The 27,588-nt window shown below is 44.9% G+C and overlaps 1 protein-coding gene across 4 annotated transcripts; it reads right to left on the bottom strand.

The window, feature by feature from the left end:
- Positions 1-123: 123 nt before the first annotated feature.
- Positions 124-27,588, bottom strand: PRP4K (pre-mRNA processing factor kinase PRP4K). 4 transcript variants are annotated; one of them, XR_008711302.1, is made up of 18 exons: positions 27,330-27,588; positions 19,082-20,278; positions 17,058-17,234; positions 16,536-16,691; positions 16,073-16,154; positions 14,614-14,824; positions 13,632-13,705; positions 12,548-12,638; positions 11,852-11,999; positions 10,470-10,607; positions 9,696-9,849; positions 7,082-7,196; positions 6,359-6,510; positions 5,202-5,288; positions 3,793-4,533; positions 2,643-2,718; positions 2,314-2,386; positions 124-1,873 (listed from the first exon to the last, which is right to left on the bottom strand). XR_008711302.1 is itself a non-coding variant. In XM_055570494.1 (15 exons), the coding sequence occupies exons 1-15, from the start codon at positions 27,551-27,553 to the stop codon at positions 4,330-4,332; spliced, it is 3,210 nt and encodes a 1,069-aa protein (XP_055426469.1). In that variant the 5' UTR covers positions 27,554-27,588; the 3' UTR covers positions 3,036-4,329. The 4 variants fall into 4 exon arrangements, 1 of the variants encoding a protein (XP_055426469.1); XR_008711303.1 differs by lacking the exon at positions 2,314-2,386; XR_008711301.1 differs by lacking the exons at positions 124-1,873; positions 2,314-2,386; positions 2,643-2,718 and adding an exon at positions 3,036-3,285.

Here is a 27,588-nt window from a genome sequence, read left to right as displayed (position 1 = left end):
AGGAACGTCTGCTGGGGCTCTGTGACAAGCCCATCTCTGAAGATCAGTGGGAGACAGCAGGTTATAAACGGCGCTCCTCACTTTATATGTCAGACACGAAACACAGGCAATGAGACATCAGGAGGCAGCAGGGTAACAAGAGGTGTGTTTATTACATTTTCCTAGTAGGTCAATTAGGAACATTGCTGCTGAAATGCAAGTTACAACTCAAAGGACACTGGGAAAAATTAGGATACATATTGAGTATTTTCAGAGGTCAGCTTCCGTATCTCGATCACTAAATGGAAAGATTCTTCAGAACAGTCCCTTACCCTACACGTGGAAGGAGAAAAAGATGCCACGATGATGAAATCTATCAAAGTAACTGGAAAGCATTTTAAAAGTCAAATTGGTGCACATTAACTGACATAAAAAACAAATGAATTTGTAATGAACACTTCTATAAAAATTCACATCTGAACTAGGATGCTATGAAAAAGAGAACACTTTAGGAAGCCCGATTTCTAATGCTGCCCTAACAGTAACAAAGTCACTGCACGTTAGCCATCTGGCTTCTTTCCTGTCTCAGTATTTAGAAGGGAATTCCGGGAATTCCTTAACGGTTTGACCTGCATCTGAAGACATGGGATTCCTGCTGCAGAGATTCTCTTTCTCCCCAGCTAGCTCGAGTTCCACTATGAAACCACGATCAACTACAGGTGGAGAGGAGGCGGCGTGCACCCAAGGACAAGTCACGTCTCACTGCCTCCACCACATACCAAAGACATGTCCTGGGTATGTCTTAGGGAAAGAAAGTGGTAATTACGGTGATTAAAAAAAGTGGTTTGTTTTTTTTTTAACACAAAAATTACTCTGCAAAAAAGAGTGGAATGAACAGGCATTGGGGAATAAAGGAGAAGGATACTATTAATAAGAACTGAGGTGAACTCATGCTGGGAGGGTCTTAAGGTTTATTTAATCTTGGAGGACAACAGGTCTACCCGAAGAATCATCCTAAGATGTGTAGGCTCAACCACTCCCCCAGCTTCAGAGAAAACTATGCTCTGTGGGTCACATTCTAGGACTTACAGACCCTCAAGTCTCACAATCACTTGATACCATTTTTGCCACAAAGTGAAATAAAGCAAAACCTTCCTGAGAGAAATGGGAGAGCGGCCGACACGGGCTCGCCCGCCTGCTGGGGACTGCGCACCACCTGGCCCCACCCTGCAGGCTCACAGAGCTCTGGGTCTCTGCCTCAGAGACCACGGGATCCAATACCACTCCGTGTGCGAGAATCAAGACTGCTCATGGAGGCAAACAGAGAGTGCTGAGTCCGGAACACCAGAGACCTAGGGCACACCCCTCGCACTCCCCTCGAGGAGGACCACGGCTGTGCTCTGGGTACGTGGCCTATTCTAAGACCTCAACAGCACTGGCTAGGCAGACCCCGCGGGTGAGCCGCAGAGGTGGGCGCCCCGGGAGCTGGGCAGCACTGAGGGCCTGTTCCTGTCCCTGGGCATCGATCGGCCAAGAAGACACGACCCCCTGCGGCGGAAGATTGCCTCCGGATGGATGCTCTTGGTCCGATTCTGACAGCCATGTGCTACGTGGGATCTCCCCGTCCACACCGCTAACACGGCTAGGTCTGACGCCTCTTTTCACTCCGGGGGAGGGAAGGGGCAGGGGCAGGAAGCGTGATGAGTGAGCACTTTACAGTGAGCACGGGAGCACTACTCTCGGTACACCAAAGGGCAATGCACCCTAAATCATCGTGCTGAAAACTGAAACACCAGACAGAAATTAAACGGAGGGCTCTTTGTTCTCAACTCTTTTATGGGACAGAAACCTTAGCTCATGTCTTCTGGAGCCATCATCTTCCACTGAGCTGCACCTAAAACACAAAGAACAGGTAACAAGCGACTTTGTTTGTTTCAAGAACGCGTAACAGTCTTGAAGGCATAAGATGAACTGTTTCTAGCGGAAGTTAACTTACTTAAATAAGTATACAAAACGAAGCCATGAAAAATCACCAGAAACACACCAATGTAACTATTCTGAGTGACAATCAGTAGGAAACACCCCACTGTGCAGCACGTGTATGACCGCCAGAGCTGCCTGGTGGGCAATTGCTACGCTTCGTTCAGGCAGGAGAGCTGCACCCGTGGGCCTTGCTTACAAGGCCTCACCGCCTGAGGACGAGCACGCCTGGCGTTCACGTGGTTCACGGCTACACCACAAGGAGAGGGGGGCAGAGTCAGAGCTGGCCTAGGATAGCATCTGCACCTTCCTGGCTGCAGGTCATTTCATGCCTTTAAATGGAGCAAAACCCACCAGAAGGATGCTGCTACTCTGATTTTCCATTCTTGAATGCACCAAAATGTGCATGCTTGTTGTAATTAGGTGCCTGGGTGAATAAAAAAATCCCATTTACAATTTTAAAATATTATGTTAACCTCTAAAAATCTGATTATTTTACACACTCCTCAGGGAGACAAGCATTTATTTTACCACCCAAACAGAAAAGATTACATTTCTGAAATTCTCTGCTACCATGTTAAAAAAAATTACTAATTCCTTTGTGTTGCAAAACCAAACTGATTGACATGATTTTGATTTAAACTGTTGCTAAATGTTTATCTACACATGCTGTCAGAAATAACCTTGTTAAGAAGGTGCAGCTGGTGTCTCAGCAAATCAGACCCTGGAGAAGGCGGTGAGTGGCCTGTGCCCCGTCTCCTGTTCTCTTTCCGCACCATCAGAAGGAAAAGTGAGAAAACAGCAGAAACATTAGTTAAATCCTGGACTCTACCCCACGACCTATAGGAACTACCTCACTACACTGAAAGCTGACAATACGGGTAGGATTTTTTGATGAAATAATTAGGATCCTAATTATTAATAAAATTACACATTTCTGGTTAGCTTACACCTTTAACGAGTAATTCTTTCAGTTAAAGAATCAAGGGAAGAAACGCAAGGTTGCTTTTCATTCTACGTGGTTTACCTGACTTACCAGCACTGAAGACAAAAACTTTTAAAAATGGCTACCAATGCCTTGTTCGCAAAAGACTTTATTATCTAGTGATGCACACTGAGAACATACAGAAATCTGCATGGTCCACCACATGCAGCAGAACAGTCTTCACTTTACAGTAAGTGAGGGTCAACTGTTTTATGCAGTAGACAACACTTTCAAGTCACATCCTTAAAGAAAAGCTTCATTTTACAAAAGAAATAAAAGGTAAAGAAGCAATTACCGCTTTTAAAAAGCAGCTGCTTTGTTCAAGAGTGGAAGGTTTATGCCTGTATTGAAAGACAACATGATCACAAATAATGAAAACAATGAACAAATGAAAAACACTTTTTACCATAAAGCATACACTTTCAAAATGACATACAAATAGTTAAAAATTTCATTACGTTGTCTATCTAACTTTTAAATATGAGGACTTGCAGAATTAGGCCTCAACCTTTGTTATCAGTAAAGGAAACTACGCACTGTTTCTGTCACTAGGAACTGTATTTAACAAAATGTGTATAAAGTCTATAGCAAGTTGATTTAAAAAAATGAAAGTTACTAAGAAACAGTACACTGAAGGCGCTCTACCCATCAAGCGCGTTCTCTTCCAATCGCAATGTGATGAACAGAACAGAAACTGTGCCTACTCCACAGCTGTGATGCCAGAAAATAAAACAAGATCAGCTCTCACACATGCGGGGAATTCTGCCACAACGCTAACGTCCCTCATTTGTCAACTCTTCCAGTAAAATAACATCTTACACACCGGTGATGTTGATGGTTCAGCTTACCTTCAGTGTACTGAATGCTGTACACAACCTGCTTTAAAAGAGGAGACCGTCCCTGCAGGCAGGCTCAAGAAGGAACAGGCCCCTTCGGCACTGACTACGCCCAGGGCATGCTGCTGTGGCCTGCACACACACACCTAGGAAAACGTGAATATAAACAGCATTTACGCTGGCCATTGATCTGAAGACCACAATGAAGCCAAGTTTGCTAAAAATAAATCAACCACCCATATTCCTACTCATTTTTTAACAGATGCTTTTGTCTTTTATGTGAACTGCAACCATTTACATTAGCACTGTAATTCTCTGTGCAGTCTTGGCGATTAAAACAGTTCTACAGTGAGATTTCACATAAGACACAAAACAGATTAACTAACATTTCTAAAAGAAATATCACCCTTGGTGTTAATTCAAATATATCATGCTTCCTCAAATTTGCTGGAGAAATATTTATAAGTTTATATACATTAATAAACTGCTGTGAAATTTCTTCAGTCTTTGTATTTAATTACTCAAACCCTTGGAGCTTCTTCATCTCATTTAAATCTTCTCCTGGATGAAGGCATGCTGCAGGGCCTGGTTGATGCTAATCCGTTTAGCTGGGTCCAACATTAGGATCTGGTCCAACAAGTCCTTCAGCTGGTGTACTTTTTTACGTTGGTCTTCAGGAAGTCGCTGGCACCCAATCAAGTCAGCCAACAGGTCCTTAGTTGGATTAATGGTGCTCATGACAGTAACTTTCTCCTACAAATAATTTTTTAAATGTGTATCTCTAAATAAATTACTAGACACATATAACCTAAAAACTTAAATGAAAAAAGGTCAACCCCAAGTTAGCCATGATGGCTTTTTTAAACAGGGTTCTGTAATTTTATAAAAAGATCAGAAGAACGACAGGAATTTTATGAGAATTCAAAATCACAGCTGGTGCATGAACACAGGCATGGGGTCTGCAACAGCGCACGCCCACTGGCCTACCGCCAGGCGCGGAGCGGCTGGTCCATGGAGTCGCAAGAAGGGGGACGTCCCCCGCTGGGGACAGCAGGCTCTCTGAGGAATTAAGTACAGTATTTTATAGGTAAGAGGCGCCAGGGAAGAATTTTTAATCAGGGAGACTAACACGATCAGAATTGTTTTTAGATCTGGAAGCAGCAGGGAAGCTGAATGCAAAGCCAGACCAAGAAAGTGATCCAAGGAAAGAGAAAAAGGCCTAAATACGATAAAATAAACTCATGCTAGGCAAACTTTTTTACATCTTTTCATCACCTGATGTGTCTTATTTCAGAAATTGGCCAACAGGAACAGGAATAGATGTGTTTTAAAATATTCACAGCTCCTAGACCATCCAACACTCAATCCATCCATGAACTGTAAGATCATCATTTAATGTAGCACACCTAGAGGACACTTACCCTCTCGGTTACTTTATCAACTTCTATGTACATGAAGTTGAGGTTTTGATCGAAATGTTGGTCTTTAAATACGCCTTTCCGAATCATCTGGCAATAAAACAAAAGTTGGATTTTGAGCTCTTACAAAACAGTCTGATCTACCGATAACCTAATATATAAGTCACACAAATACTACTACTTAGTCTCTCTGGGTTGCTTACTTATTTGAAAATGATTTCAGATTCCTTGCTCTTGAGAAAGTAACATATTTGAAAAAATATAAATGTTGTACATAAAACTACTTAATAACACGAAATTAATTTTCCCAGGCAGTGAGTTAAATAAACCCATTACAATATCAAGTTGTACTTTCATTATTCAAAACTGAAGACTAAACAAAGACTTAAACCAGCTGTTCTTAGACAGGAAAACATTACACAAGCGAGGCCTTGTCTCCTGGCAGTTTAAGAAACCTCAGGACATTTAAAACGTTATGTTCTAGGAATAGCCCTGAAATGACACCAGGTCAGACCTTATTAAAGCAAAAACCAACATAACTAATTTCTGTCTTGGTCTAAACAAGTTCAACACAAGAGAATCTGAATAGAACCTAAAAAGATGTCATTTCATGTGACCTTTCTTGGCACCTTTTCCTTTGCCCAGCAGCGTCCAACCTTTAGTAAGCCGAGTGCCCTCGAGTCCCGCTTCCTATAGCCCCTGTGGTTCTCCAATAACCAGGTCCTTCCTCTGACTCCGTCTAACCTACCAGCATCTGGGTCTCGCCGCACAGTCACCAGGGTGGGCGTGTGTCACCCAGGGGCAGTCAGCAGGACAAGGGAAGGCTATGGATAAGTGGGAACAGCCATGCCCTCCGCCCCCCAACCCCCACCTCCTGCAACGCAGCCCCACCCTACACATCCTGCTGCTTAATTCAGGAGGGGAAAGAAACGCACAAGGACAGCCTTCAGATAGGAAAAGGAAGATGGGATTCTCCCATTCTGAAATGGGAGCTCTTGGCTGCTTAGACCCACTAATTGAAAAGAGCTCAGGAATCAGGGTAGCCAGCTACCTGCCTCTCAGAAACTGGTGTACACTCACCGGGGTGAGCGTCAGCCACCCACAAATCGACAGGATGATAGGGCTAAGACCGTAAAAACAAGCTCACCCAAACATCCTACCTTATTTGGCATCTTGCCTTTGAGATCCATGGCGAGCTTCAACATATGGTTATTGGTTTTGCCAGGAAATAAAATTTTTCCAGTATAGAGTTCATATAAGGTGCAACCTACAGACCACATGTCTATACCATAGTCGTAGCTTTTACCTATAACTGAAAACATAATATAGTTTTAATATACGAGGATACTATCAACCAACTACTACTTATTTCCATTTATTCCCATCAAGAGGGGCATTAATTTAACTGGGACGATATAACCATTACCTCAACACTCACACTTCAGCATCAGTCTCATGTGCCTTCCCACTAATTCTTAACAGGGACTCTTAAAAACCTTAACAAATGAGGCCCTGGGGAGCAATTGAAGAGGCAGGAAAAGCAGATGTTTCTTCTCTCTGTTCATTTCCCCTTTTGTGGAGGGGGCTAACCGGCCTCAGCCAAGGCAAAAGAGGAGAAAACCGCACAGGTCCCAGACAAGCCGTGAACAGGACGTGACGACCAGGCCAGAGTAATGCGGCAGTCTTCTAAATCCGAGGCCTTCCATGCCCGTTTGTGACTTCTGCCACAGCTAACTGCCGTCACCCCGCCTGAGGACGCAGGGCTGCCTTCCTTGGCAATGACTCAAGCGGCTGCTCAAGTGCAGCAGGAAACGGTGCCCAGTGAACCGGGGGCTCCCCCCGCCCACGACGGCCCAGGTCAAGGAGCTCTGGAGGAAACTTACTGATCTCAGGAGCGCGGTAAAACCTACTGACAAGGTAAGGCGTTATGTCGTTATCCGCAACATGTGAGGCTGACCCAAAGTCGCAGAGCTTTAATATAGTTTTTGATTCATTAACCTGCAAAACATTTTATCGGGGAAGTTTGACTCAGGCCAGGAATAATTAAGACATAATCATAAAAATAATTGGCTTTGAGAAGTTATTTCCAATACTAAGAACAAAAGTCACTCATTTAAAAATTCCTTTCCTAATTATTTTATAATTCAATTTCTTAATTATGAATAATTAAGAGCTATAGTATTCTAATTAAAGAACTTTCTTCAACGAGGAAATATGGGATAATACCAAGTGAATTTGATTCTAACCAATGCTATTTAGAAAAGGTTGGAGTAGTGAGAGAAAGCACTGAAGCCAAGTATCTTCTAAAACCCCCCAGAAAACCCGAACACAGTTAAGTTATTACTTAAAGGAACATGAAGATGGTCATAGAAAAGAGATCGGACTTAACTTTCGTTTGCCAGAAAATTATGGCAATGAAAGCAGAAGGATTCAGATTAAATTGGACAAAAACAGAATTGAAACATTCTTCATCTGAAGCTGTTAGACCATCCCAAATTTAGCACTTAAGTCTTAAAAAAAATTAAATCCCTTAAGTATAAAGAAAGTATTAGTCAAGAAAATGTTAAACATATCTGGCAAAACTGATAAACATGAGCACTCTATTAGTCATCGGTTTCCTTCCCTTTGCAAATACTTCCACATACACAGTAACAGTGACATCTGCTGAGAAAGGCTTGAGGTGCTCCCATGCCTGATGCCATCCTGAGTCAGAAGCATGCTCGGGGTTAACAAGTGGAGATAAGTCACATTCCAGAGTCCCTTCCCCCCTTCAAAAGAGACACACACAAATTCCGAGTTGGGACTTGAACTTGGCCTCTTGTTCCCACCCCACAGAAACCCAGCACTTTAAACAAACACCACCGGGCCATTCCCAGGCTATCGTGGACTGGCTACTACAGGTGACGTCCACAGAACTAAGACAGCAACAGGAACGATCAAGCACCAGGCTTCACCTGGGGAAATCGGGAAAAAAGAGATCTTCAAACGCGAAGTGCTCCAACGTTCTTAAACATAAACTGCATTCAGCTACTTAAGGATGCAGTTTCAACAATCACGGACAAACACCCCAGGGCCGCTTTCAGGGGGTGCTGGGTGGATGGAGGGTCTTCACCAGCAGCTGGGGACCTACACCCGGGAAGCCCTCATCCACTGGCCCTCAGGGAGCCTAGCACACTACTCTGTCAGACTGACAGTTGAAATGCTGGGCTAAAAGCTTGGGGTTTTCGTTAACAAGCAGCTCCACGTGGTCTCTGATATTTATTTCCTCCTTTCTTAGGAAGAACACCAAACTGTCTGAAATCCACGTGAAAACCTATACTAGTTAAGCACTAACTCAAAGATAAATGAAGTTTTAAAGACAAGTGGTTCTGAGACAATGGCAAATGTCTTATATTTAACCTCAAAGTGGTTACAGAGATGCTGTTCACTGTGTGATTACTTGTGACTGGCACATAGTTGATACATTCTCTGGTATGGATGGTGTATTTTGTAATTCAAAAAAAGAGAAGAAAACTGGGGTGAAAGTCAATTATGAAGTTGATCAGGCAAGACTACAACTCATACTGTGCCTACCACTGCACTGAGAACACTCATCGCCTCAAACCCCGAGTTACCTTAGAAATGCAGCTACCTTATCAACTCAGACCAAACTTAACAAAATGGAAAGCCTCGAGAATGTGGGAGTCTGGAAGGAAATGGTCTAAGATATTTAAAAAGAAAAACAGAAATCTGAACCAAGTGTTAGGTGTAAGGAGTTTGAAACACACTTTAAAGGGATCTTTCTTTAAACACGTGGAACGTGCTACGGGCCGATTCCCCACCCGTGAACACGCCCTCGGCTCTTGACAGCATGACCAGGGCCGAGGAAGGGCTGGGGACACAAGGGGTGTGCGTGGACCAAGCACCCCACTGGGATGAGGCTTCAGAAACATACACACCGGGAAACCTGACCTCCACAGCAGAAGCCACGCGCTGGGAGAGGCACACCTTCCACACCAGGCCCAACCACACCTGGGCTTCCCCAGTAAAGAACAAAGGACGAGGATCATTCCTGGGCACCCTAAACTCAACTCCACACGTCCACTTCAGAGAGGGCGACTCCCTTAAACGTCCCTCACGCCATGAAGCTAGAGAACAAAGGACTGCCTCACTTTGGTGAGCACGCCTTACCAAAGCAGGCCCAACCTGCAGCACTGCAGCTCAGACAGCAGAGGAAGCCCGTCATCATGCATCCAAGAACTCTCAGGGTCTGGTGGACTCGAAACCCATCCATCAACCGGAGGAGTCCGGACAGCAGCCTACTTCCTCTCTCTTCATATATTTCACTCTAACACTTCATGGCCCAATTTCCAAAGGGTGAAAAACTGGTAAAGTCATTTGTAATGGGTAATTAATACACGGAATGACTCTTGGAAGATGTAATTTCTAGAAGACGGTGGTGACCACGTTACAGAAGGAGCTGTACGGATGAACAAGGCCGTCTGATCGCTGACTTACCAGGATATTGTCTGGCTTGATATCTGCATGGAGGATGTTGCATCTTTTAAGGAGTTTCAGAGCCAAGAACAGCTGCTGACTGTAGGACCGGACAGCCTTAATGTGAAGGCCAACGTCCTTGCCGTATTTTTTTAGCACCTCTCGTAAATTCATACTTGTAGGAAAGAAAAAAAAAAAAAAAATCAGAGGTAAAAATGAAAATTTAAAAAAGCAGAAACATTTTCAAGCATGAAGTAAAATCAATTCAGAGAATGAAATACAATGAAAACACTGTTCAAGAACCCTCCCGCCCACTGCCCAGATCTCTGATAAATTATGCCACACTAAAATGAGAGTGTATGAACCGTGTGTGCACAACACAGTTTCCAAAATGAAGAGAAGGGAAGATACGCAGGGGTACAATTCCCACTGACCTAGAATGGGCAGGAACACGAAGACATGGATTCAAAGGCTGAAATCATATTCCTACTCCATGACTCCCGTTCCTGTTCATCCTGGCTCAATCTTTCCTTGGAGTACTTAACTTCCAGCGAACTCTCGGCTGAGCTCAAGGCCACACAAGGTGGGCATGTGGCACACAGCCAACTACTGTCTACACGTTAACAACCGTCAAGCAGCTAACTTTTCACCAACAGTTAAAAGACAAGAGCCAGAGCCAACTGGAAAAAAACACCAAACACCCAGAAAACTGGTCACAGCATTTGTCTGAACTGAGGATGCAAGACGGGGAAGCCGAGTTTCCAGGGTCATGACGTCCAGGTTCAGGCATCGTACCTTAGAGGCTCAAACACCAGGCACAGATGCTGTTTGTGATAAAAATGTCTGAAGAGTCGCAAACAATGAAACTTGTCATCAGGATCAGCGTCATTAAGTTTTTTCAAGAATTCTAACTCTTTTAAGCCAGTTTTTTGCCTGAAATGAAAAGAAAATTAGGTCAAAACTGGATACACCAAGAATTTAGGAAAAGTAAATAATGTGTATTTATTTTATATATTTATTTAGCGATGTGTTAAGTTTTTTTTAGGTACTAATAAACGATCTGTTAAGGAAGGACAAGTCTCTGCGTCATTCACGCAATACTTCCCACTTGGCCAAATACTGTTTTCATGGAGCTAATTTCCAAAATAATCAGTGAACAAAACAGAAACACTGAGCAACAGACCCACCTTGCTTGGAGGGAAATCAACCTGGCACATTTTATCTCAAGATGCTTCGATGCAAATATCCTCCTCCAAAATTCTAGTTACAATTTGACAATAAGCCATATTTTAAAGCTAGTGTCTATAATACAGAAGTTGAGGATTTCCATCGAACTAACCTTCTAAGCCCAGGGCAGCCCAGGACCTCAGCATAAATCTAGACACTTCTAGTGCTCCTAAACCAACACTAAGTTGACTTTAATGCAGCTCAGTGTGTGGAATGCTGCTGCTGCTAAGTCGCTTCAGCCGTGTCCGACTCTGTGTGACCCCAGAGACGGCAGCCCACCAGGCTCTCCCGTCCCTGGGATTCTCCAGGCAAGAACACTGGAGTGGGTTGCCATTTCCTTCTCCGATGCATGAAAGTGAAAAGTGAAAGTGAAGTCGCTTACTCGTGTCCGCCTCTTAGCGACCCCATGGACAGCAGCCTACCAGGCTCCTCCATCCATGGGATTTTCCAGGCAAGAGTACTGGAGTGGGGTGCCATTGCCTTCTCCAGAGTGTGGCATAGATTGTGTTAAAGCAGTATGGCAATGACCTCATTGTTCGTAAAGAGAAAAGGCAACAGATAAAAGATACGAAGGATTCCTAGACCTGAGTTGTCACCTATTGCAGGCCATATGCTCGGTGACAGCCAAGCAACACAACCCTTCGAATTTGCACCTCTGGTCTCGGGGTTATGACAGTCACAGTCAAGATCAGCCGTAAGACAAGGGCAGAGAGGAGGGGGTCTAAGCGGACAGTTTACACTGTAGGTACTAAAACGAACTGAATACAATCAGTCGACAGTTCCAAGGTGTCACATGTAACAACACGTGACTATAAATTAAATACCCACAAAGAGCTGCTCTGCCGTTTCATAAGCCCCAAGCTGTCCTACACAGACTGCTGTCACTGTTTAAAAACACGCTTGTTTGTGAACGCCTGCGTTGAGCTGGTTTTGCAGCTCCCTGAACTCACATGAGCTCGTTGTTTCTGATGATCTTCACGGCCACCTCCTGGTTGGCCCTCGCGTTATCCCTGGCTCGGACCACGTTACTGAACACACCTTGACCCGTGTAGCCGTACACGTTATAACGCTTATCCAAGACTTCACCTATGTTCACACCTAAAAAGGTAAACTAGAACATTAGAATTCTGACCGTGATACATTAATGGACAGAACTATGAGACACATCAGAAATCAGAAGGCGGGAAACACAGCGTGTTAGTAACGCGCCAAATCGCTCCAGTGTGCGTGGCTTCCTGGACACCAGTCCCAAGGCCCTGCCTCCACACTGCACGCCAGAAGCTGCAGGCCTCCAAGCGCTACAGAAGTTTCAGGGAGCACCCGGCAACTGCTGACGCCCCCAACCCCAAGGAGGCAGTGCCGTGGTCGCTGCAGTCTGGCGTGACTGGCACTGCCCCCTGCGGAGGATTACCTGGGGCCTGAAAGTAACTGAACAGACTTAAGGTGCATGTCGGGTCGCGCTGCACTCCAGTCTGCGAGGCTTCTGGGCGGCGGCTCGGGCACACGCAGCTGCTGGCGGTGCCACACTCGCAAGTGACGGCACTGGGGTGTGACCTCCAGAGTCCTCCCACGTGGGAAGCCTCGAGCCACACAATTTTACAAAGCACTATGATAAACTCTGAAATGAGTAAGGACTGTGAACTTACGGTAATAGCCTTCTGCATCAGTCCAGTTATCCCTGAGGTTGGGATTCTCTTTGAAATCTTTTCCAATGCCAGCAGCCCGCAGACGCGCACTCTGAAATTAAGGGAATAACATGAGCTATTTACCCCCAATTTAGGCAGACATTTAAAGCACTTCCTATAAACTCCTGACAAGAAGATTTCATGCCAAGTTAAATAAACTCTTACTATGACTCACGTAAATGCAACACAACAGAAACACGATTCCTGAGTCTCCTGTATCACAGTACTGCTCAGGGAAAAATTCACATTATCTTCACATTTCTCCTACTGCCCTGTTCATGTGACACCCCGGGTCTCTTCCCAGCTCCACATGGAGCGTCACTGGCTGCACTACAGGAGCGCCTGGTGCTTCTGAAGACGTTTTCCTTACGCATCACTCGCCAGGACACCGGGAAAACCCTTCACACACAGGAAAGGGAAGCTGCCTCAGAATCACGTCATCCTCTCCTAACCCGTCTCCTGTGTGCGTGGCTCACGCTGTAGACGCGACTTGTTGCTGAAGCTGGTCGCTGGTGTCTGCAGGGTCCCGGACACTACTGCTCCCCTGTCCACTTTTAATCCCCCTGCTGTGTGCTCTCTGTTTGCATGGGTGCACCCCTACTTCCCGTCACCAAAGCCTCCATGTTTCTCATGTCTCCTAATTTATGATGGAAATGGTCTGCTACTTTTGAGACCATTTCTCAAGGAAAAAAACTGATAAAATGTTTAAAAGAAAAAATTTCTTAACCCAGTCCTTATAACATTCCTGGTTCTTCAATGAATTCCATTAAGCTCCAAATCCTAGGTTCCCAATACAGAAGCCCTGAGTGGAAAGCCTGAAAATTACTCATGTCACTTGGTCCCCCACTAACCACAACACACACAGATGTCTGTAAATCCAAGAAAGGAGCTGTTTAAAAAGAAAATAACTACACATTTAAGTCATTTTGTATTTAGCTTTTATGAAGCCCTGATTCTTTCTCACTAGGTATGTACATACCACCCAGATATGTATTTGCTATATGTACTGATTTCAACAGTTGTTTCTATGACTAAAAATACTCACATCAAAATAGGCAGCAAACATATCATCAGATTCTGTAAACATATCAGGTGCCAACAGCTTCTTCTGAGATGAACCTGAATGGAAATTAGCATTAGTATTTGGAAAATGGAGAGATACAAACTGAAACACAAATAATACACCAATGGAAAATCACTAACAGCAATTCAAACTTTTTCTTCTTGTTTATCAGTTTTTCATTAAAACCCAACTTAATATCACTTCATAACCCAAGATATATAAAGCCATCCACTTTCTACTGAGAACGCATTTCAGAAAATTAAAAAACCTAATATTGATACTTTCACTAACATTGAACTATGCTAATAACTAAGCAACAACTGGGCTTGCCAGGTGGCTCAGGGGTTAAAGAAACCACCTGCCAATGCAGGAGACTGGAATTCGATCTCTGGGTTTGGAGGATCCCCTGGAGGAGGAATGGACAACTCGCTCCAGTATTCTTGCCTGCAGAATCCCATGAACAGAAGAGCCTGGTGGGCTACAATCCATGGGGTTGCAAAGGGTTGGACATGACTGAGCACACACAAGTGACAATCATATACTACCAGGAAAGCTCCTCTTTAAATTGCCAATTCATACCTCAAAAGGTTAAACTCCATATCTGGATTTTGATTCAAACCAATGAACTACAGACATGAGATATTTAAAAATCATCAATTTTACCAAGTGTAAGTAATGTGTTTTTTTAGAAACCTTATCAGAGATACAAACTGGATTTTTCCCAGGTGAAATTAATCATGGCTTTGCTTTCAAATATTCTAGCAAGCAGAACCAAAGGTACTGAACACGTGTGGTGGACCAAGTGTGAGCTCCAGCTGCAGTTACAGGGACACTCACTGGGGTATTCTGAACACGGCATTCCTCGTCCCCTTCCTTTCCCCTGCCCCAAATAACCTCTGGGTGAAGTGACGGAGCTAACAACCTGGGGGAGAAAAGCATAGTTACAGAAATCTAACTCACTCACCATTATTCTGTTCAACAGCCATCAGATTATGCTTGGCTTTGACGGAAGCCTCAAACGTGTCAACGTTCTCGCGCTCATACTCCTTGACATCGGCAGCCACACGCTCCAGGATGTCATCGGGAGACGGGGAGCGGGAGCGGGTGCTGCTCTGCGGGCTGCTGGGCTCAGACGGCACTGACAGGTTGCTGTCGTCAGCAAGGTACTTGTATTTCTGTAGCGACAACACAGAGGGTGATAGTCACCAATCGGGGGAGCTGCACTGAAAACCTGAGTGTCAAATAATGCTAAAAAAAAAAATAAACAAAGGTACTGATGCCTCAGCTGAATTAGATCCACAATCCCTTATATGCGATTCCAGACCCACAGAGCTGTGGGAGGCTTTCTACGTTTGGTGCACGTTCATTATGTGGCAGAATCTGACCTGAAGACGGGACTCTCTGAATGTTCCCAGTGTGAACATGAGGTATCTCACAGCGGAACGTTCCCAGTGTCTGATAATGGGGTGCTGTGCTCGCCCCCACTCAGGGGCTAAGTAAGATACATGTATGCACCACATTACCTTTCTAAAATTCACATATTTCTCAGTTCTGAAGCACATCTTGCCCAAAAGGTTGGAGATAAGGGATTGTGGACCTGGGTAAGAACAGAAAAAGATTCAACCAAGTCTTCAGCGGTGCCCAGTAACTGCTCAGTACCAGTTTCCGCAATGCCCCAGGGAGGAAAGTCGCCTCTGGAATTCCAGTTACGCCCCAAGTACTCTGGAATTCCAGTTCTGCCCTTTGCTCTGAGATGCTGGGGTTGCTGCAAGTTCACACAGGCTGCTACACCTACCCTTTCCCTGTCTGCTTCCTCCTTACAGCACCCAAGCATCTTTCGTGTCTTCCAGAATTCTTCTCTCAACTCCACCCTCACCTCCCATCACATGATGGTGAGAGAAGGCACTTTATGAGGACGGCCATGCTCGCAGGAACGCGTGGCAGGCCTCCTCAGGACAGCCAAGGAGAGCTGGCAGCCTTCTGCACAGCTCACCGTCTTGAGGCCTACGTGACACCCTTTACCGCCCAACTCCTGCATCACTCGTCTTTCAAGGAGTCTTAAATTTATTGAGACGTTCCATTTAAACATGCACATCTGTATTAGAAAATCTACTATTTTTACTAGGCGTTAAAGAAAAATTTTTCTCACATATAACAGGCTGTAATATATATAATTTTTACGCTAAAGGAAATTTTTCCAAGTTAAGAAGCACACTCCAAATTTTGTCTTACAAAAGGGCTTTATATGGGAATCCTATGTATACAAAAAAGATAACGATTTCAATTTTATTAAGAAACTATCTTTTTTTCATGACCTATTCAAGTGCTCTACCAACACTTAATTGTTAAAGTAAAAATCCTTAATTTTGTTTAAATAGTGGTTATTTAAGGACTGTTGATCAAAATGTTACTAAAATCAATACCTGAACGATGGCCTGTCTTTGTATTCTTCTCTGTTCTATCAAGGCTTCTTCATCTTCCTCCTCAACATCGAAGTCTTCAAGGCTTAGGAAAAGTTACATCCATACATGTTAATTCCAGACATCCTTATAGAGTACAAAACTGTTAACTTGCATACATTTAAAAAAATAAAAGCTGGAAAACGTCGGTCATCAGTAAGTGAACAGAAACCTTAAGCCATCTCACTCTATCCTTGCTTTTAAACTGTCCTGGTTTGGAATCCCAGCAAGTAAACTTAACCTTCTACGTCTCCTTTTTCTCCTCACCTATCTCACTGCACAAAGACTGGAAACAAAAGACAGATCCTTAAGCTTAAAAGTCATCACTAGCTGTGATCAAAATTATAGATGGAAATTAAAGACTTTCAAGTCACACCATGTTTGTCTAATTTGCAAAAAGGAAGTTATAGGAAAGTTCCATTCTTACTTGTCATCAGATGAAGATTCCTGCTCGACCTTCATTCCTTCAGAAAGACTTCCTTTAAATTTGTCTTCCTTTACTTTGCTTCTGCTCCTACGTCTACGACCACCCCGTGATCGAGACCGCCTTCTCAGACGTGATCTGCTCCTCCGACCTCTGTCCCTGTTTGAGGAGAACAGAGAGATATATATAATATACAGAAAAGGTCAATTGAAGTTAGGGAGCTGTGAGTGTGCTGGGGCACGGATGTTACAGGAACTCTCCGTACTTTTCAAAAGCTCGATTTTGTTATAAATCCAAAACTGTTCTAAAAATAAAGTCTTTAAGGGGCCAGCAGAAATGTTTTAATGAACACTGATTTAAGTTTAGAGCAAAACTCAACAATCTGTGTGTGTGAAATATCACACGCTGGGGACAGAAAGACTGCATGGTACCACAGCTAGTTTCTCAGAGAAAGCCAGCTGTTACGGAAACCCACCCACTGAGCTTCAAAAGCTCCAGTCTGATGGACCAAAGGGGAGGCTTTACCTTCTCCGAGGAGACCTGCTTCTTCTTCTGGGAGACCGGCTCCGTCTGAGAGGGGAACGAGACCTCCTCCTAACAGGAGATCTACTGGCCCGTCTTCGAGCTGGAGACCACCTACTGATCGGGCTGGCATCCTTGGACCTTTCCCGCCTACTGAGGATGTCATCTCGAGGTCGTGTTCTTAAGGGGACCAGATACAGGTTCAGAGAAGAATAAATCAAATCAGAATAAGCGAATTTCTCCTACATGTAAAGGCACTTTAAGAAAGGGCACAGTAACCTAAAGATTGCAAACACAGAATAATGTTTTGTAACAAAAATTCAGGTGACAACAGTAACACAAGAGAAGGTCTATTTCCTCTGGTCTCACCATGTGAAGAATTAGTAAAGATTATTTATATTGTTTATCTTTTTCTCATTTCAGATAAAACTTGCCCATATAAGGAATAATATTCCATTCCCTTGGTTTGAGCATTGATTTCTTTCTAAATTGTCGACATTTTTTTTTTGCAATTAAGAGCCTTATTTTTAATGAATCAATTAAGAATAAAATCCCTTTACAATCAATATTAACCTTAGAAGAGAGGAACTTTAGGTAAGAGTTAAGAGAAAATGCCAGTCCACCATGTCATGGAAGTAAATACTGGTATAACTTATCTGGAAGGAAATGTGGCAGTGTCTTTCTGAAATGTAAATATACGTAATCTCAGACTGTGTAATTCCACTTCTATGAAACTACCCTAAAAGAAGCTTTACACAGACTCAATGGATATCTCTGCACACAACTGTGAAAAACTGGAACCAACCTCAATTTTCATCAGTCTCAACAAAGGAAGTTGAATACATTATGATACATCCACAAAGTGAAGTATCATGTTGCTCTTATGTAACAAACACCCCTTATATACTGCCACTCAGTATTTGATGAGAAAAGAAAACCACGGCTAACATGAATGGTATGAACCCTATTTTTAAGAAGTAGCATGTGCATAGAGAAGGGGCTGAAGAAAGACTGCTGCCTCAGGAGTGGCGGCAGAGGAGGGATGGGAAGAGTGAGTTTACAGGTTTCCTGCAGGATTTAAACGTCTCTAATTTCATGCATTTCTTCTGTAAACTAACACTAAAAACTCGTTTCAAATATTCAACTCCAGTCCCTTAAAGAACTTGTAAGAATTTCCATTTCAAACTGAAAGCAACTGAAAGAGAATAGGATCCTTAAGAAAAGATGTTAAGATACTAACATTGTCTCCATGCAGAGCTACAGGCAGGGGACCATTCCATCACTTAGAAGTAAAGAATCAACAGGAGCTCTTAATGAGAACTGCATTCTTGAAGCTTCTCAACACAGAGGATAATTTAAACTTCAACATCAATTCATATTTATACCTATACACAGTAGATGGCTAGGAATTCATGAAGTTATGAGACAAGAATTGGTGGATCAAATGTTATTATGTAAATATGAATTATTTTTATTACAACTGATTAAAAAAAATAATTTTACAATGAGACTATAGGTATATGAGTTAATAACAAAAAAATTTCCCATTTTCAATTGTATTTTGGGGACCAAAAAAACCAACTGTAGTTCCAAATATATTGTTATGATTCAAAATCACACCAATTCAAAAGAATGGACAGGTCACAACCCTTAAACTGATACCTCCATTTTTAAAAATTCCAGCCCACACTATTCAAAAAACAATCCCTGCTCTAGAAACTAACACCTTTCCCATAAAATGCATAGACTCAGACTTATCAACCAAATTTCTTGGATTTAAAGGTGCGATTCTGCACATTAGATACTAAATTAAGAACTTTAAAAAAAAAAAGTAAGTTCAACATTTAAAAGCCACCTACAGTCAAGACACTGACAGAAGCAAACAGTAACACAGTCAGCAGACAGGACAGGATCATATCGAACACTAAAAACTCTTATCACCTCTGTTTTTATTGTCCATAGCTTTAGCTTCTCCACTGAAATCTGCTGCAATGGTAGGAACCACTATGGCTCTGAAATCAAGTTACCTTGGAGAAGAGAGGCGTCTCCTTTCGGGCTCTCTGCGTTTTCTTTCCAAGGACCGGCTCTTGGCTCTCCTGCCAGGCGACAGGGTTCGAGAAGGTGACTTGCTCTGTTTAGACCTCCTGTCATTCACGAGTGGGGATCGACTTCTTCTGGATTTGTCCCGCTGTTTCGGAGACAGACTTCTTCTTTTGGGACTTCGACCAGGTCTTCTGCTGGGTGACCTGTTTTCCTTTCCAGAGGAAGCGTCTTTAGAGGGAGACTTGACCGGCTTCTTCTCTTTGTCGGCTTCAGGCCGTTTCGATTTCCTCTCTTTGGACCGTGACCGTCTGTCTTTGGATTTGCCTCTCAAGTCGACTGGGGATCTCGATTTCTTGCCTCGATCACGACTTCTACTTTCGTTTATAACAGGGGATTTCTTCCTGTCCTTTGCCTTACTTTTATCTTCGACTTTAGCCTTGTCGTCGACAGGAGATCTGGCCTTCCCAACTTTCTCTTGAGAGCGCCGTCTGAGGGTGGGCGACTTGGACTTTCTGGCTTCATCTTGGGACTTACTTCTTTTGGAGGGGCTTTTTGACTTTTTCCTCTCCTTTGACTTGCTCCTTGTTGCCTTCTCTTTAACTATTTCAACACCTCCCTTACTCTTCTTTTTATCAGACCTGTGTCTAGTCCGTTCTTTGGATCTGCTTTTGCTTCGCTTTTTTGTACTATTTTTATTGTCCACAAGTTCAAGTTTCCCCTTCGTACTTGAAGATCTAGTACTAGACCTATTTCCATTTCTTGCCTTTTCATGAATCTCCCCCTCTTCTTCAGAGCCGGACTCATAACCTTGTAATATGAGCCCCATCCCAGACTGGACCTTTCCTTCCATTAACTCGTTATCGAGTTCAGCTTTAATCAAGGCTCTCTGCTTCTCCAAGTCTTCCAGCAGAGCTAAATCATCAAGCTTAGTTCTTTTTGCTGGAGACATACCTTCCTTGTCAGAAGCGTCGACGACCTCCTTCCTTTTGTGTTTCTTATGTTTGTGCTTATGCTTATGCTTTCTGTCCTTGTCTTCTTCCGAGGAATGCTTGTGCTTCTTGTGTTTGCTTCTGTGTTTGTGCTTCTTTTTCTTGTGCCGACCGTGCTTATTTTGAGACTGGTCTTCCGAGACTTCTCCATTTTCTTCGTTAACACTCTTCTCAGAATTAGCATCTTCCATCCTATAAACGTATCAAACACATTTAAAAGACACATTACTTATGGAGCATTCAGTCGTAAAAAAATAGCAATGATAAAATATATCTCGATGTGATACATGAAGTTAGCCACTGAAATATTTTATTTCAAAGGTATAGGGCAAGAACTGAGCTGAACAGGGATTTAACTCTGTTTCTAATGGTTGAACTCACATACTCAAAGTATTAAAGGAAATACATAATAGGGGGGGGTTAACATAATTATACTTTGTAAAAAAGGAAATTCAAACCAGTAGTTTTTACAGTAAGTTAACACTGACTTTCTTAAACAGTCACTCAGAAATGTGGTTTTTAAACCAGCATTTCCCATACTACTCCACACTAAAGGAACCTGCCCATTCTTTTTCCATAAAATATTAGTAATAACATCCATCGGGACACTAATCACTTTCCCCACTTGAAATTCAGAAACACACACACACACACACACACACACACACACACACACACACACTTAAATCTCTAGAGCCAATATTGGGCCTGTAAGCAGCACTTAGCCACCGTGTGCCCCCCTCTCTCTGGGCAGCGTGATGAGATCGCCGTGCCATCCTGCCCTGGGCTCCCACCACGGACGCCGTCTGCTCCTGACCCTGACCAGCCGCATCCTCAAGGCTGAGGCTCCAGGGTCACCAGAAGCAGGTGATCCTCCTCCTGACATCCGGTTGGAACAATATGGATTAATTTGCTCAAGTCCTCCAAATTATATGGCAGGAGGAGAAGGGGACGACAGAGGATGAGATGCCTGGATGGCATCACTGACTCGATGGACGTGAGTCTCAGTGAACTCTGGGAGTTGGTGATGGACAGGGAGGCCTGGCATGCTGCGATTCATGGGGTTGCAAAGCGTAAGACACGACTGAGCGACTGATCTGATCCGATACTTTAATAAGTTTAATGTTTTAATAGTAAGTTTAATGTTTGCACCATATACTACAAAGAGCTCTTGCAAGTTAAGAATTAATGAGTCTATTCAATCTTTTTTAACATTTAGAAGAAAATCACCTACACATAATGTAGGCTTTAAGTCAGGCAGCAGAAAATAAAAATCTCTTGCTTCTCTTAAGGAAACTTCCAGTGGAAAAGAATCACATGCCTCACTGGAGATAAAGACCTGAGTAAGGGCATTATGGGAACGCTGCCGGATCACTTTAAATCATTCTGAAACAGTCAAGGAAGGTATCTTGTGGATCACAGAAAAACCCAAGCGATTTGTTCAGCAGGGACTTTGGGGGAGAGAAGTTTATCAACAAGGTATTTATTTGGATTAAAAAACAGGCTGAGTAACATTGACCTGAAGAATGAGTATGACATTAACCAGAAAGGTTAAGGGGTATTTTAGAAAAAGGAAAAAAGATCAATGTTGCCAGGGTGTCAAACTTGGGGAAGAGACTGGTCTAATGGAAGCTAAGCTCTCAGGTGGACTGATTCCAGGAGATGGAGAAATACAGCAGAGGATTCTGGGAGCACACAGCTGAGACAGTGGAGAGGCTCAGGAACCGCAAGGTCGGGCTGCTCGACAGATGGTCTCCCAACCTGGTCTCAGTCTTCAGTAAACTTGGCAGGGCAGGGGCACGACACAGTGGAGGACACCTGAAAAGTTCCTGGCTCACAGTGGTGAGGGGCGTGGAGAACACACAGCCACCACACGGCAGAAACCTGGGGTTTGGGGTGTCACACTGCTAACGCCCTTTTCTGGCACTGTGGACTATGGGGAAGGAGAAAGTACTAGCGAGCTGCAGAGCAAGCTGTGTCTTCATCTGAGTCAGGTCTCAGTCTGGCCTGACTTCTCTCTAACGGAGTATAAGAGAACACAGGATAAAGAGTGTCCTGGGATCATTAAAATTTCTCAAAGACTTGGAAAAAGACAGTGTAGTATCTCTGTATATTAAAAAATACCCAACAACATGGCTCTATCAAGGAGGCGGGGGGACATCACAGATTTAAGGTGAAGATACAAAGGCATTTCAACCGTGTTCGTTGTATAGGCTACAACCTCATATAGGTAACCGTCTCCCTTTCCTAAACTCTCCCATCCCACAATCCAGAAGGTGGGGTATAAGTCCATTTTCCTGAACCTTGACTTACAGGGGGAAAGTGTGAGATAAATAGAACTAGGACCTTTATGAAGGTTGAGAATGATTTTCAGGAATATAAAAATCTAAGTGCCCAAAGTACAAAATTCTACTCAGTAAGCTAGAACTCAATCTAAAGACCCTCTAAGAACGCCCCAGAAAACAGACAGCTGGGTGGTGAAGTCTCCAGAGCCAGGCTACAGGGGCTCAAGTCCTGGTCCCACTACTGACTAGCTGCGTGGCCTTACTGAGTGTGAGCTTGTGAGAAAGGAACAGTACCTACCTCCGAGCACACGGTGAGGACCGCACAGTTAACATGCACAGCTCGTAAGGCCCAGCACAAATCTCGTGCCCAAAGTCAGTCGTGCTTACTGTTCAGACACTGGGCAAATTTACTCCCCGTGGTGCTGGGGAGCTGCCCACAGACACTCAGAACGTGACTTTAAAGAGCAAGGGTCCTGGTCAAACCTCCTTGCTCCGCCACCGCCTGCAACAGATACCCCCAGTGTGCCCTCAGACAAGCCACTCCAGTGTCCTCCACTGGAAAAGCTGGGCAAATAACACTTCTGACCAACCACAGGTATGTCACTGCATGAGTTCATACACATAAAAGCAGTCACTCAAGTGCTCAAGAAGTGCTGTCTCTGCCTGTGTCCCCACAACAGATGTGACGTCACACTCAAGGAGGCAGACAGGACTCATCTGAGGGCATGGGCACACCCAGCTGGTGGGAAGGCTGGTGCTACAGCGGACGTCAGAGCTCTTGCTTCTGCTTGAAGATGCTTTTAAAACCCCAAGTCACTGTCAGCCCCGAGAGAAAGCTGATTACTGCTTCCTGCCTCGTTCAGAGTGAAAACCTGAACCCTCCACAAGACCTGTAGCATCAGCCCAGCCTCCCTTCAGCGGAGCCTGCTCCCCCCAACCCCACGGCTCTCCTCCCCAGCACGTAAGGGCCTGGGCGTTCCCCCGGGAAGTATACACTGCCGGGCCCCTCATCTACCTCAGGTCTTGGCTCAAGTTCCACTTTCTCAGTCAAGTTTCCCTGACCAGCTCACTTAACTACAACCCCCACCCTACCACAAACACACTCCCTCTCTCCCCTGCACTGTCCTCCACCTAGCACAACTCCTGTTTGTTCCTCCTATTATAACATAAGCCCTGTGGAGCAGGATCTTAATCTATTTAGCTCACTGCTCCATCCCCGAGGCCCAGAGATGATTTAACCCTGAGCGGGTACTCAGTAAGTACTTCTGTGTCAAGGGAATGGTTCACAGAGTAACAACAGGTGGCTCAGTGCTAAAGAATCATCTGCCAATGAAGGAGATGCAAGAGATGTGGGCTCAATCCCTGGGCTGGGACGATCCCCTGGAGGAGGGCATGGCAACCTGCTCCAGTCTTCTTGCCTGGAGAATCTCATGGACAGAGGAGCCTGGCGGGCCACGGGGTCACAGAAGAGTCGGACACGACTGAGTGGCTGAACAACAACGTATGCAGCAGCATCACTGGCCACGCTGGTCTACGCTGTCTGTGCACACGCTCAGCTCTTGAAGGGGAACACTTTGTTTTTGGCTCACTTACGCTCCAGCGCACACGCCTATTTCTTGACCACAATACCCTCAAATGATTTAAATTTAATCATCTCCCCACAGAAAAATGTGCTCCTCTAACCCTTTTCCAATGCTACTTATAATTTACAAGTTTCCCAAGGCATTTCAAATCCAAATACTGAAGGATTTACCTTCAGAGGAATTTCCTTCAAAAGAAAACCTAGCATCTAAAGTTTCCGAGAATCAGGATCAACGTCCCAGTGCCCAAAGTCACTGCAGCCTCTCCCAGGAGCAATCCCAGTTTTCATCGTAACTTAACGAATGTTAACTCAAGAAATGACTAGGTTACTAATAAAATGCCACCTGAGTGCCTTAGGGCCAGCTAGCTTAACCTTAACTCCAGAGTTCTCTTACATTGGGGTTAGGCAGAGAGCAGACTTCCAGCCTGTTCTGTTGATCTCTTAAAGCAAATTTCAAAGAAAATAACTGAAGTCTGACTAGGCACACGAGGAAAACTTGAACTCAGCCCCTCAATGGCACCCATGTCGCATATAATGAGCACACTTGTGCTAGGTCACTTAATTTAGGCTCATTAACAACTTTCTTCTAAAGCTTTAGGAAAAGGTTTCTTGTAAAGAAACCTGATCACCTTCTTGGATGATTTACATTTTGCAATCTAACACTACACATTTAGTAGGTATATTTCTATACCAAACTGGTCTACAACAGGTTTGTCATAAACCAGTACTTACTGAGAGCTGAGTAACATCCTTCAAATCTCATTTGAAAGGAAAGCTGCATTCAGAGTGCAGACAGCATGGTAGTGTCAAACAGTATTTACTCACAGGTTAGCTTATTTCATCCTTCAAACCACCCAGAGTCTTGGGGCATCTGGCACAATAAAAATAGCCATGGAACAACTTTAAAATAAAGCGACCAATTACCAACCACTAGTATTATTTTAACTTCCCTCTTCACACATATATATTTAAGAATATTCCTAATAACATCTTATATGGGAGGCATTCAATTCATGCTTTGGAGCTGGGGGCAATGGGGAGCAAAGTGAATGCCACTGCTTTTGACAAGGAAAATAATTATAACTAAGCCTGTTTCTCTGACAAGTGAGACTCCTTTAATACAGAATTAATGCAGATGCAAAAATAAGGATGGATTCAAAAGACCAACCAGTCTCAAAAGGAACCATTCCACCCCCACTCTTTCCAAATGGGCTATTAAATTCCAAAGAGTTGGAACTGTCATATCATAAAAACGAACCTTTCTGGGATACTGGAAATAAAAATTATTTCAAATGTTAAAGGCTAGTAATATTTTAAATAAAAGGAACCACAACATAGAGTGAGAGACCAGAGCACAGAGCAGGGCTCCACAGCGGGGCTGCCCAGGTGTAAACCCTACACCTGTCACTCAGTGTGACCCTGGGCAAGCTAACTCAATTTCTCTGTACTTCCAGTTTCTCAACTGTACATGTGCGGAGTGTCAGGACCGCCTCCACAGGGTTGTCATAAAGACTGAATGAGGTTGGATTTGCTCAGTACCTGGTCTGGGTTAGTTCAAGTAAGTCAATGCATATAAAAATTTAAATGCTTGAAACTATGAAAAAAGACTGAGCTAAAGACATCGACAAACTTAAAAGCCACTAAAAAGCATTCAAAGAGCTTTACTTTTTCAAAATATTCCACTTGGAGGAGATTCCACGTAACTGTGAACTCCTCGCTGTGTCTTCAAAAATAACCTACTCAGACATTACATTTCAGCATTCGCTGTGGGCAGCCAACATGGTACTTGCTTTCCTAGTAAACTGTCATTTTCTACACTAAAACGTTTCAAATAAGTGAAGGTGGGACACATATAGACAGAATACTCTGTGCGCACCAAGTGTGTGTGCATGTGTGCATGTGTGTGTGAGCGGAGGCACAAGACCACCTCAGTGCCACTCACATTGCAGGAACCGAAATAAATACGATGAAAGCTAGTGTTATTTGAGTATAAACATGGCTGCATCCTTCTTGAAAAGGAATCTAAACCGTCCCTGAAATCAAAGTAATGGACATAGTACTACAGAAATTTAAACAGGTTACTAGAAAAATCAGCTGCATAGCCTAAGATTTTCATAGGATCTTCTCATGAAGTGCGGAACAAGGCCTCACTGTGAACTCTGTGAAAAAGAGAGAGAGAGGCAGGTCTACTTCAGAACCCACGTGCCTCTTTTAAGTCAAACTGTGAAGATAATAGAGCAGCTTTCCAGAGGCCCTAAACGAAAGTCTTCTGGTAACTCTCTCTGCCTAGCAAAGCAAATCCCCAAGCACTCCGGCACTGGATGCACAGCGGTGAAGCGATGGGCCGGCTGGGGAGGTGCAAAGATTTCTCCTCTGGTCACTCCAAAGTTGCCGGGAGACTATCTCTACCTTCTTCTCAAGACAGCTGGAAACAAATCAGATAATGAGGATGCAAGCAAAAAAAAAAAAAAGGCGCTACAAGAATACTGTCTTAAAATCCATTCTCTCTCCTAGGTTCCTGAGCTTTCCCAGCAAACACACGGAAAACAGAACACACTGCCCTCAGTAAGGGAAGGGTTACCCTAGCAGAGTATGCGAGGATGCGTCCACTCGGCCGCATCGATGCTTACGTTAGCTTGATTACAGACACGAACCGCTCGGGTTTGCAAGGAGCTGACCGTTCCCACTCTTTATTCCACTGGGGCTCCCAGAGAAGCGCTGTAAACTCGGGCCAAAACCCCTAGGTCTCAGAACCGAGGACTTGGTCTTACTTTGCCTCGAGTTTGCGAGCTGGCACACCAGCTGCACTAGGCAGAGGAGGAAAAAACACCGAGGGGACGCTGGGGCCGAGAGCACCGGGCGGGAAGGAGGGAGCGCCCCGCCGGCCGCCAACCGCGGCTCCGGACGGTGAAGAAGGGCGCGCCCGGCGCCCCTCTGCTCCCGACCCCCAGCCCCGAAGGCTGACACCGGCGGCGGCGCGGGAGCCGCCTGCGGAAAAGAGCGCTCGGGGATCGCCGCCGCGCGGGCCGCGCCGCCCGGGCTGCTCCGGAAGACCCGCTCGTCGCCTTAGAGGCGGGCAGGCGCGCCCGCGCCGCGGCCTCGCGCTCGGGACCCGTAGAGGCCGCTCGCGCCCTCGCCTCCCGGGGCAACGCCGCCGCGGGCCCCGGCCGCCCTCGACCCGACAGCCAGGGCCTCCGGGCGGGCGGAGCGCTGAGGCCGCCCTCCCGCGCCCCCACGGTGCCGCGCGGGAGGCAAAGTTTGGCCGCGACCGCTGGGCCGCGAACTTTCCCGCCCGCTCGCCCGCCCGGGCGGCGCTCCGCCCGTCCCCTCTCGGCCAGCCCCCAGCGCAGGCCCTCCGCGCCTCCGTATTACTTACTCCGGCTGTTCCCGCAGCGACGGCGCCTCCGTGGCGGCCATGTTGAACTTCCTGACTCCTCGGCAGCGGTGGCGGCGGCTCCGCGGACGGCGGAAGCCAGGGGAGGCGGAGGAAGAGAGAACAGGGCCGTCGCGCATGTGCCGACAGCGTCGGGACCCGTGGAGCTGAGCGTCGCTCGAAGAATCCGGATATACAAGTGCATCCGGGGACAGAGCGCACGACATGACGCACTTCCGGGAGGGGCGGGACCGCGGCGGCC

Source organism: Bubalus kerabau, chromosome 3 (genome assembly GCF_029407905.1).
Source record: "Bubalus kerabau isolate K-KA32 ecotype Philippines breed swamp buffalo chromosome 3, PCC_UOA_SB_1v2, whole genome shotgun sequence".
Lineage (NCBI taxonomy): Eukaryota > Metazoa > Chordata > Mammalia > Artiodactyla > Bovidae > Bubalus > Bubalus kerabau.
The sequence above is the reverse complement of the archived record's forward strand: the minus strand, read 5'-3'. Positions and strand labels throughout refer to the sequence as shown.